Source organism: Cydia pomonella, chromosome 26 (genome assembly GCF_033807575.1).
Source record: "Cydia pomonella isolate Wapato2018A chromosome 26, ilCydPomo1, whole genome shotgun sequence".
NCBI lineage: Eukaryota > Metazoa > Arthropoda > Insecta > Lepidoptera > Tortricidae > Cydia > Cydia pomonella.
In genome coordinates this window covers 1,555,936-1,568,260 of record NC_084728.1, presented here as the reverse complement: position 1 = coordinate 1,568,260, position 12,325 = coordinate 1,555,936, and the positions used below count along the sequence as shown (strand labels likewise).

General features: G+C 38.8%; 1 protein-coding gene across 1 annotated transcript in view; it reads left to right on the top strand.

Annotated features, from left to right (window-relative positions):
• Positions 1-10,253, top strand: part of LOC133532092 (serine protease filzig) — a 57,398-nt gene extending 47,145 nt beyond the window's left edge. Inside the window, exons 3-9 of the mRNA XM_061870587.1 lie at positions 6-2,138; positions 2,849-3,002; positions 3,891-4,077; positions 5,305-5,489; positions 6,022-6,137; positions 6,713-6,832; positions 8,939-10,253. Of these exons, the coding sequence (XP_061726571.1) occupies positions 6-2,138; positions 2,849-3,002; positions 3,891-4,077; positions 5,305-5,489; positions 6,022-6,137; positions 6,713-6,832; positions 8,939-9,103 (3,060 nt within the window). The 3' untranslated portion in view covers positions 9,104-10,253. The remainder of the gene's footprint in view (positions 1-5; positions 2,139-2,848; positions 3,003-3,890; positions 4,078-5,304; positions 5,490-6,021; positions 6,138-6,712; positions 6,833-8,938) is intronic.
• The last annotated feature ends 2,072 nt before the right edge of the window (positions 10,254-12,325 follow it).

The following is a 12,325-nucleotide window of genomic DNA, read 5'->3' as shown; positions in this document are numbered from 1 at the left end:
TTCAGGTGGTCGGCGCGTGTATGGACGGCTTCCTCTTCGGCGCCTGCTGCCAGCTCAAGTCTGACAGCCAATCACACATCCCCAAGGGCCCTGGGGTCGTCATGACCAGCTACCTTGACTACCCAGAAGCAGAGACTGAAAGCGACGACTATGACTCCGATGCCCTCAACGCCTGGCACAACAGCTTCAAACCTATTGTCACACCTGGTTACAGACCTGGAGAGAAGCCCTCATCATCGACTGTCAAAACTGTTGATGACAATACTGAAAAAGAAGGTATAATATCTGAAGGTCTAAGTCAAATAACAGATACGCTGTTACACGCTCCTCCTAAAGAAGATAACTTCATTTACATCAAACCAGCAAAACCTGATGGACTATATACACACAGTTCTATTGACCATGGAACGGTAGACACAGTTCTGTTACATAAAAATGGCTCAGCAGTTGACAATGTGGCGAGACCATCAGATTTCAACATACAAGTGTCTTCAATGCAGACGAAACCGACTCCTCCGCCTAGCTCAACAACAACTACACCTAAAACTGTTTCCACGCACAGACCGATATACACAAAACCTGTCTTTAGACCTAAGAATAAGACTACAACGAAAAATCCTTCAGAAAACTATGTCCAAGTTTCAACCGTAACTAAAGAGCCCCAGAAAATTACTGAAACTTCGATCAATAGTATCATTCAAATGCTAAATGAAAGTACTCCAAGTTTGAAGGATGAAGTTACATCACCAATACCTGATATTGCTGAAACGAAATCATCACCATCACCTTCAACGGCTACAGTTTCTCCAGTCCAATACAGCAGTACATATCCAAACTATTACTTATCTACAGGTCACTATGTAACTCTTAAACCTTCATCATTCGGAAGTACTGTATTCTCAACTACTACAACCAAGCGACCATCAACTTCCAAGCGACCCGTCATTATTACCAAAAAACCTGTAAAGTATACGACACCGAATTCGATACCCAATGAAAGCAGGCCGTCTAGCAAACCTTACTCTTCACCGAAACCTAGTCCGTCTACTAGTCAAGCCATAGACGCGTTTAACCGCTACCCGACGGACCCTAGCGATTTCGGCGACTCAGTAACCACTTTCAGCTACGTCAGCTCCACTACAACTCCACCACCTTCATTCCATACCAGCACCACTAGACGCCCGCCTTCTACCAGCTACGTTACCGGTGCTAAACCTGCCAGAAGACCAGTAACATCACCATCAAGCATAATATCCAGCTATGATGTAGCTCCAGAAACTTTCTCAAGCGTGACACCTACTGTTATAGTTCTAAACGGCTTCCAAACTACAAAACCTGTTGAAGATAAAGAGCCTCAATTTGTCGAGATATCTCAGGAGCCTTTTAAGAAACCAGTGAGCCAGATCACAGTGAATAACCATATAGAATCGACTAACAATATTTACATGGGCAAACCTCCGCAGTCCTATGAAAGACCTTCATCTCCAACTGTGGTTATCACTCCGAAACCATCTCCGACCACACCTTACCCTATCAAATCATCTACCAGACCTGTCTCTGTAGTCATTTCTACCAGTCCGACCTTCGATTCTTACACGGAATACTTCTCAGCTACAACTTTAAGACCTGATATGCAGACGTCATCAGATGACTTGATTAATTTCCCTCCAGTTAGAAACCCAATGCTAAATGCTACAGGATCAAATCCAGGGCTGTACAACACAAGCATATCTCTATCTGACAACGAGCTTGAAACTCTTCACGGTGTTGACTTCACCACACCAACATGGCAAGAGGATGAGAAGCTAAACGAAAAGATGAATCTCTTCGTCAACAAAATAGTCGGAAGTCTCCAAGGCACATTCCAAGAACTACACGACATAGTGATTCTTGACAAAAAGCCGAACGCGACGATCATCAACTCAAAAACGACGACACCTAAGCCTAGTAAAAAACCGGTGACGACGCGAAAGCCTGTAGCCACGACTCGGAAGCCGATTCGGCTGACAACGACGACTAAAAGGCCGACGGTGAAGACGACAAAGAAGCCTGTGAAGCTGACGACGGCAGCGCGACGACCGACCACGACCACGGCGCTGCCTACCACTACTGTTATTACGACAACTGCTAAGAAGCCAGTAAGTTAAAAGCTAGGGATATATGAACAGATGTGTGCGTTAGATCTGTCTAGCTAATATGGCGGATAAATCAGACATACGTAAAGGACACACTGTTAGTATATCCCTAGCTAATCTTATGTAAAATAGGAGACAAGTGATTATAAAGCTTTTAATTACACCGGAGTCAATTAAAAACCGTAACTGTTTATTTTACACAATATCAAATTTAATGTCAACATCAGTACAGATGTAATGAACAATTCTTTCCCAACGTATTTTCTCAGAAAAGAGCAAGATCCCAGAGCCTTACTTATTTTGTCATGACTAAAATGTATGGCATAATATAGTGTTAGTGTGTACGTTTAATGTATGCATACTTGCTATATTGGCCCGACGGCCATTTGTCCGGTATAAGGTGTTAAAGGTAGGTAAAAATATTACTTACTTTTCTTAAATTCTCATGGCTGATTTTTATGTATGTTTTAGAACATATTGTAAAAAAATTATAATCAACATTGCCAGACCATTTCCGCCGGCGGTAACGGCGGGAACTATTACTTTTACATTTTGTAAGTAGCCACACCAATCTAATCTAATCATACTAACACTACATTATCCCATATATTTTATTCATCAAAAAATAAATAAGGTCCGGCGGCTCTGGGATTTTGGACTATAACCTATTCAACAAATCATAACATTAATTGATTACTTAACTCGTTTTTCAGGTGACCAGAAAACCCACAAAGCCCGTCACGAAGCCCCCAAAGCCAGCTAAAACCACCACCATCGCACCCACCACTACGGTCACAACCGAGGCGGTGGAAGAGGTCACCACCGAGCCTTACGCTGACCAGACCGTCGACTATAATGACAAGAACTGTGAGTATTTGGAAGACGAATCTAAGAACAATTTATTTGCGATAACATACATTCTTCTTCTTCTTCCTCACATTGCCCCGGCATTTTTGCCACTGCTCATTGGAGCCTGGGGTCCGTTTGGCAACTTATCCCGAGAATTGGCGTAGGCACTGTTTTTTACTAAAGCGACTGCCATCTGACCTTTCAACTTAGCGGGTAAACTAGGCCTTATTGGGATTAGTCCGGTTTCCTGGCGATGTTTTCCTTCACTGAAAAGCGACTGGTAAGTATCAAATGATATTTCGTACATTAACATAAGTTCCGAAAAACTCATTGGTACGAGCCGGGATTTGAACCCGCGACATCCGGATTACCGCTGTAAATCGCTTTTTTGCGATAAACATAAATTTAAAAAAAACATTAGCAGAGTGTATAAAACCGTGCTTATAAACTGTCTTTGTCATTTTAAATGACAAATACCTACAGTTGTCTGTATTGTAAATTACTACTTGAATAAAAATACTTTAAGTTGAATTAAATAAACTAAATCGGTCACCACCACCGTCACATCCTAGGCAGTTGAGGTCACAGAAGACCACGTCAATCACCACCGTCGCCCCAATCAGCACGGTCACACTCACAACCGAGGCCATCGAGGATGTCATCACAGAACTGTAAGCCAGCAGAACTGTAAGAACAGGAACCCAACGAAAATGTTGTTTATGTAGTTTATGGCATATGTTTCTTTGGATTTGGCGTAATTAATCACATGTTTTTCCTTAAATATAGAGGATGCATTTTTGCTCGAATATGCAAGTGCTATAAAGAAGAAGATAACCATTTTAATTTTCCATCTGCGGTCCTCTGGAACTAAAATTAACATTTACAAAAAATCCTCCTCGTTTCCAGTATGCGGCGTCCGGCCCCTGATGAAGTCCGGGCGCATAGTCGGCGGTAAGAACGCTCAACAGGGCGAGTGGCCCTGGCAGGTGCTAGTGCGAGAATCCACATGGCTGGGTCTGTTCACTAAGAACAAGTGTGGCGGCGTTCTAATTACTTCAAGATTCGTTACAACAGCTGCTCATTGTCAGCCTGGGTAAGTTTGAACGTCTCTTCACCTAGTAATAAGCGAATTTCTTCTGTAAAAGCTTGCACTCCCAGCAGTCTCAGCCAAGATGCATGAGAGACTACATGACATTCTGCAAGGAAGTAACGCTCTTAGAGTTGGAAGCGTCCATAGGCTAGGACGGAAAGATAATAAGGAGGGCTGAGCGTTCTTGAAACAAATTCCCTATTTTTATTTATTTTTTATTGAAACTTTATTGCACAATATAACAAATAAAGTACAAATGGCGAACTTAATGCCTAAAGGCATTTTTCTTTATATTGTAATTATTTTTTGGTGATTTTTGTGTTTTTTCTACTTAGAACCACGATCTCTTTCGATCCTAATAGGATAAAGGGTCCCAGGCACCTACACATGGCAGTAACAAAAAGGAATGTTTGAAAAATGGATGGAACTTTTGGGACACTTTTTTTCTCCTAAAAGGATGAAAAGCGCTCGCGATCCTGACTAGAGATAACACAAAAGTGGCAAAAAAGGTCACAAAAAACTAGCAAAAAAAGAAACGCTCGGCTCTGCTATACATTCTATGAGCGTCAGACGGTGATATGATCATCAATATACGACGACCGGTCTGACCTATACTCTGTATCTTTAGGTATTTAAATAAAAGTAAACAAACAATTTGTAAATAACATTTATTGGTTAACCAACCAAATACAAAAGCTCCTGGATCTGTCACTGAACGACCTGACTTTAACCTACTTATTTGATCATGTAATGTTTCCCTCTACCCTCAACTGACTTATTGAGCCACTTGAGGGTAGTTTTCGTTTAGTTTTATTTGAATACCTAAAGATACAGAGTTTATAGTGGGTAGTGACCCTGCCTATGAAGCCCGTGGTCTCGGCTTCGAATGCCGGTAAGGTCATTTATTTGGGTGATAAACACAAATATTTGTTCCTGAGTCATGGGTGTTTTCAATGTATAACTATAAGTATTTATCTATGTATATCGTAGCGTAGTACCCATAGTACAAGGTTTGCTTAGTTTGAGGCTAGATTTATCCCACACACACCTCATTGCGGACAGCAGCGTACTAGAAGACTCATTTATCTTCTTTCCCCCAAACGTTTCGTAACTTTCTGTAAGAAAGAAAGACGCCCGTGTTCCAGAAGATTTTTGAGCCATGAGTTCCTAAGATCTGCCTCCACATTCTTTTATCTTAAGTATCTTAAGTATCTGAATATATTCTTCCAGCTTCCTGGCATCTCTAGTAGCAGTGTTCGGCGAGAACGACATCTCCCTGGACCTGGAGCCCCGCAAACCCGTCTCCAGAAATGTACGGCGTGTCATCGTGCACAGGCAGTACGATGCTGCTACGTTCGAGAACGATCTGGCGTTACTGGAGTTGGAGTCACCTATTAAATTCGATGCTCACATTGGTAAAGGATTTAGCGTTATTTTCGAACCTGTATTTAAGAATTTTATAATGTTTTCTTTGTCTTTGGTATGTTATTATTATATTGCTATTGCACTATGTTATTATTAGATTAAAACCTTCACTGGATGGTGGATAATAATGTTTATAAAAATACTGTACCTAACTGTAAAACAACTCTCAACAGCATGTATCACTTATTTATTTCAATTTTTAATCTTATCAGAGTCTTTTATTTATTTATTGATATTTAGGACAACAACAGCCGTAAATAAAGGTTGTACATATGAGTGGTTACATTACAGATGGCCAATAACAGGTCTTATAAGCAAATTCAATGGAATAACTCTGCCAGCCCTTGCAGTGATAGTTTGTGGAGGTGTCGCCATTAACGCCAAATTCCCATGAAAAAATGACGTTCACAATGGCACTTAATAGACAGACTATAATCTTCTCATAAGATTTTTTCTCTATACTATTTATTCTTCATGTCCTAATTTACGCACACGAGATTGTTAAATGTTTTCTCTTCCTAGTGCCCATCTGCATGCCACCAGACGAGAGTGACTTCACGGGGCGCATGGCGACGGTAACGGGCTGGGGCCGCCTCAAGTATGGTGGCGCCGTGCCAGCTGTGTTACAAGAAGTGCAGGTATATTATAGAGCCTGTTATCAATTTTTAGATAGCAATAATCAAATCTATATGACAAGCCCTTTATAATAACTATAAATAGTAATAGACCTAACATAGAGCCCTGAGGTACTCCAAGCTTAAAGCTTCAGTTCTACTACACCTTTTACAACAGTTGTTTAAGTTTTATGACAAAGAAGAACTGTTCACTCAGTCGAATGCTTTAGAAGGGTCAAAAACATTATTATTGCACTACAGTTATAATTTTTTTTATTCACTGAATAATATCACTTGAGGCAAGTTAGCATTTTGGTGAATAGGGATGGCTGGGGTGAATAGGGATAAACCTTTATATGAGATTTACCTAACAATTTCTTTCAAAATACTTACTCAAATTGTATCATTCGATTGAAAATAGTAAAAATAGTAATAGATTTTGTATGATACAATCTGTGTGGACAGTTATTAAATTGTCATGTAAATCACAATTTAAGTTTTGTCCCTATTCACCCCAGCCATCCGTATTCAACTCAGTTGACGGTATATATTTAAATGACATAACTCCAGTGAGTGACCAAATATCTTAAATATTCCAGGTACCGGTAATAGAAAACAACGTGTGCCAAGAGATGTTCCAGACTGCAGGACACTCGAAAAAGATCCTCAGTTCCTTCCTCTGTGCAGGATACGCCAACGGACAAAAGGATTCTTGTGAAGTGAGTATATCCAGACCAGAACCCAGAGATGGATAAAGACTAGTTCTTGACTCAAGACTCTGGAGATGTTTCAAATCGCATATATATTTAGTAGAACCCGCTGATCTTATTATCAGGTTTCTTTTGATTTCCCGAGTAATACGCCATTTTACACTAGTGCCTGCAATTTTTTTTTCATATTTTTTTACAATTAATACGCTATTCCGCTTAAGATATATGTGTGCCTTGGTCCCTTTAGAATCTCTTCAGCGGGTTTTACTTTATGTAATGTGAAGTAGTGCTTTTAAAACTTTCTTTTAAAAACATTCAATGCCAGCACGGGCGAGCGTAGCTAATAACACGGGAAAAGCCATACTATAACGAAAAGCGCCCATGAAAAGAAAACCCGTCTAGCGGGTTGCTGTCGCTGACAATGAATGTATTAAAGAGGACAGAAAGACTCTTGTGTACGGGGCTACACAAGAAATCCTGAAGATTAACGCATCTAGTTAAAGCAGAGACGCTTACCATATATATTTTCGTACATTGACCCCCCTGTTGCTTTGCTATCTCTATTGCCTCCTCCTTGCATCGGTTTCCTCATCACTGAGGGTCGTGGCCACTTCTAGGGAACAGCTTCTCTTTGATAATTTGCCGCCACCTATTTCCGTCTGCCGCCGAATGTAGGGCACCGTGGAGCGTCACATCAAGGGCTGAGCGAATTTGGTCTGACCACCTTATTGCGTCTCGGCTTATCGCCTTCGATTTTACCAATGGTTACCAGCTTTTCCAGGTTATCACTGTCTTTCCTGGCAATGTGGCCAGAATACACAAGCACTTCGCGTAAGAAGATGGTAGACAGCCTGGTTGTGAACCGTTCGTTACGGTTTACGGTTGAATTTGTAATGGTTAATGGTAAATTCTAATTAACGTTCAGCAAACACTGTTATCATACCAGAAACTCTTGGCTATGGGTTTGAGCCCACGACTTCTGGTTCGGGAGCCGTAGTGTGACGATTGGAAACCTTCATAGTCTCGTGGTAGATAACTGGCAACTATTATTATAAAGATCGAATAAAGATCTGCAGGCGATTTATTCTGAAAGTGGCAAGCATCAACGATAGTCGATATTTCTGCTATTTGTTTGAAGAAAAAATAGAATTAAATATAATCAGAAATCTACCTCGAGCGTTTACATTCCCCATCTCAGATTGACCGTATCCCTTTACATGGTGGAGGTGCGGGATAAGGTTGTTTTACCGTGTTTTTCCATTACCACAAGCCGTATCCAACCGTTTTGCGAGGATCGTAGCCATAGGCACGACCTGTGCGGATGGTTTGGACACGAGCTACCTTGAATAAGGCTGACTCATAGTGAATGGGAGGTAGGAAAATTCTATACTCTGTAGGGGCCTAGAGTAGGTAGGAGTCTGTAGTTAGGGTAGAATAGGATAGGGTGTAGTTTTGTGATGATGATTCCCGCTTTCACCCGAAGAGGTGGGATATGTGAAGGTTGGAAACCTTCACAGTCTCGTGGTAGATAACTGGCAACGATTATATATTTGAATTCAGAAATATCGCCATGCAGGCGATTCATTCTGAAGGTGGCAAGCATCAACAATAGTCGATATTTCTGTTATTAGTTTGAAGAAAAAATAGAATGAAATATTATCAGAAATCTACCTCGAGCGTTTACATTCCCCACCTCAGATAGACCGTATCCCTTTACAGTACCTACTTACGACTAAGCTACATCACTCATGTGTGATATATATCATAACATCTTGAGGATGCTGCTGTGGCTGCCGAAGTACTGCAGCGCGTCCGGCATGTTCTCTGAGGCGCGAGTAAATGACTTTTTTTTTTTGCCATTAGGCGGAAAAGAACCGCCTCCACGCTGAGACGGATGCGCGGCAGCAGCAACATTCTTCTCAAGGTGTTGGCCGAGCACCTCGACTGCCCGGTTATAAAGTTTTGGGTAGAGGTGGCAATTGGGAGAACTAGATATAGATAGATCATGGCAACCTGCGCTCTTTCTCTCGTAATGGCCACACATCTGCCAAATAGGTACCTAGCTTTTAGTTATGGATCAGTGATCTGAAATAAACGGTTTTATTTTTATTCCAGGGTGACAGTGGAGGCCCGCTAGTCCTCCAACGCGGTGACGGCCGCTGGCAGCTAGTCGGCACCGTCTCCCACGGCATCAAGTGCGCGGCGCCATATCTCCCCGGAGTGTACATGCGAACGACCTTCTACAAACCTTGGCTGAGAAGCATCACCGGAGTGCATTGAGGAACCTTACCTATTTATGTGATGTTATTTATGAAAGAGACCTTTACCGATGTTTCAATGCAAATGCGACGCAGGATAGCACCATTGACAACAAGCTGAGTACCTTTTCATAGATGGGTGAATTTGTTATTGTTATTGTTAGAGTCAGACCAAGATAAGTTGGCAGCGATTTTGGCAGCCCAGAAAGACAACGTCAAACTTTTATGAAATTATGACGTTTACTTAACACGTGCACAGGCTGGGCTATCAAAATCGCTGCCAACTTATCTTGGTCAGTCTCTTCTGTCCTGTCAGCCAGGCGATAATTGTACCATAGTTTGTCGAAAAACTCCTGTAGCACGTTTTATTATAGCGCTTGGTAGATGGTTAATTGTAGAAAAGGCTAGTAAATACCTCAAAAACGTATGTTTGCTTAATTTAAATGTCATATAACAGAGAGTGCCCCAGGCGACCGTAGTCATGGTAACGAGGGGCGATAAAAAATTGATTAACCCAGATAAAATCACCAAGCGTGGTATAAATATCGTAAGCGCGATGCATAAATAGCCTTGTCCTGTGCAGCGACATCTACCGACATTTTGGGTAAATTTTACTGTATGGGCCAGATATCGCACGGAATAAAATGCGCCATACCTGGCCGGTGTCTTCATGACTGTAAAATGTTATACAGTAATATCAAACTTGTCTAAAACTTACACGTAAAAATGTTAATTTAAAGAATTTGATTATGAGGGCCCGTATTTGAGCCATGGAAGGCCTGCTAGTCTTTAATGGCATCAAGTCGGTACAAGACTCATTTTTCATTTTGAATTATATATTCGTAAGAAAGGGATAAGACATAAATTAACAAAACCACAACAACTTATGGGGAACCCACCATTTTTCTAAATGTTAGGTAGAGATACAGTAGAAAATATAATCCAACGCTGTAACCCAGATGTAGTCAATTTGGTACACTAATATAAGTTGATGTTTATAAAGTTTTATGAAGTAGGAAGTTAGCATTTAGAGTGCAACGATGAACACTTGTTGCTGATCAAAAATCGAGCTTTGCCTCAAGGCAGAGAGAGAGAAGTTTATTTTAAAAAATATCCACTACTTTTTTTGGCGCCACTAACTCCCTAAAGTCTCCCTGAAACTATATATATATATATATATATATATATATATATATATATATATATATATATATATATAATAATCCCACATAATGGACCCCAGATAATGGGAAAAGGCTTAGGTTGAAGAAGAGGAGAAGATATATATATATCTATATAAATTACGTTATTGTCAAACCCGATTGATCTCTATATGTACCCCTAGCGTACATAGCGAGACGTGACGTACACGTTTGCGTTAAGTCTCATTTTGTATGGAATTTTGAGTTTCCAAAACGTCTCGCTTGGGCGCTGTTTATAAATCCCATACAAAATGAGACTTAACGCAAACGCGTACATCACGTCACGCTTTCAAAAAAATAAACACTAGGGTTCTGATGCTCAATTTGAGGAGACATAAACGAAGCTATTCTCAATGACATTGCGAAACGACCAATAGTTTTATATCTTTTTGAAGAATATAATGATTTCATATACGACTACGTGTATATTCGTATTGACCGATGAAATCTTAGTCATATTGTTGCGTAGTTATCATTACATATGTGGTATTTAATTTAGCATTTTTACAAAATACTGTAGTCTTGCTAATCCAAACTCTTGATAGGGGTGATTTCTGTAATAAGGACGAACTCAGTCTAAAAAAAATTAGTTCGAATATCAAGAATTTCTGATCTTTCTTCTCCGACTTTAGTTCGTTTGTTAACATTAGAAAAAAGATAAGCAATCTTAAAGTGTTTTTTATTGAAAATTATTGAAAAACGCGTTTTTAAAAATTAGTTTATATTACTTATGAAAGCAAAAGAATATAAATGATCGTATATGATTTATAATTGTTACATATTTAATGTAACTTATTTTTGCAAAAGGGTTTTTTAATAAAAAGACACGTCAAGATTGCTAATTTTCTTTCTCATACTAAAAAAACGAACTATTAAGTGTTATCTCACTTATCTCGTAATGAAGCGCGAAAATGTAAAGCAGATGAGTCTATTTAGCTGTTTGTATTGCTAATAATTAATACCTCCTTCCTATTGCTAATAAAATGAATAAATACATTTACGACCGGTCTGGCCTAGTGGGTAGTGACCCTGCCTATGAAGCTGATGGTCCCGGGTTCAAATCCTGGTAAGAGCATATATTTGTGTGATGAACACGGATATTTGTTTCTGAGTCATGGGTGTTTTCTATGTATTTAAGTATTTATAATTATATATTATATATATCGTTGTCTAGGTACCTACAACACAAGCCTTATTGAGCTTACTGTGGGACTTAGTCAATTTGTGTAATAATGTCCTATAATTTTTTTTTTTTTTATTATTTGTTAATGAAGTGATGTTAAAATATAAAAATTTCCCATCTGGATTAGTGAAGTCCTACTGTAAGTATGCGAGAAATTTTATTTATATAGATAAGTGACAAATATTTACTTCTTCCTTGAAATGATATGTTTGTTGATAAGAATTCGATTATTTGTAAATTTATTCTATATTTTATGACACACGTCCACCCACCCTAATTTTTTTTTTTGTAATAATTTTAATGAGATTTTATGCGTTTATTTTGTAAATAAATGAAAGTGTTTTCAGATCGCATGTTTTAATATTAATTAAATACTATATTTATGGATAACAGCTCTCTATTTCAATTGCTTATATTTTTCAAATATTAAAAAAAAAGAACATTTAAAATGTACGCGTGTATTACTTTTGGGCATTTAATACAAGATATAATAATCATTTGATCTTAAAACACTTTCTACTGTGTCATTTTCTGCTTTGTAAAATATACACATTTGTATATTTAATAGTTTTAGTAATTATTGTACATTAAAATGCATTTATTTATTGTTAAATAGTAATATAGTTAAGAATTAAGAACTGAACATGTATAATTATATTAATTTAAATTGTTCCTGGCGACTTATGTTATTTATGGAAATATGTCTTTCGACAACGATTATATTTTTCTATTCAATTGAAAAAATATATTTTATTGTTCCAAATAAGTAATTCATGACTTACTTAAAGTACTCAAAGAATTTGTTTGCTATAAAAGTTCATAAAATAAATATAATTACGGATTCATATTTAATGTGAAA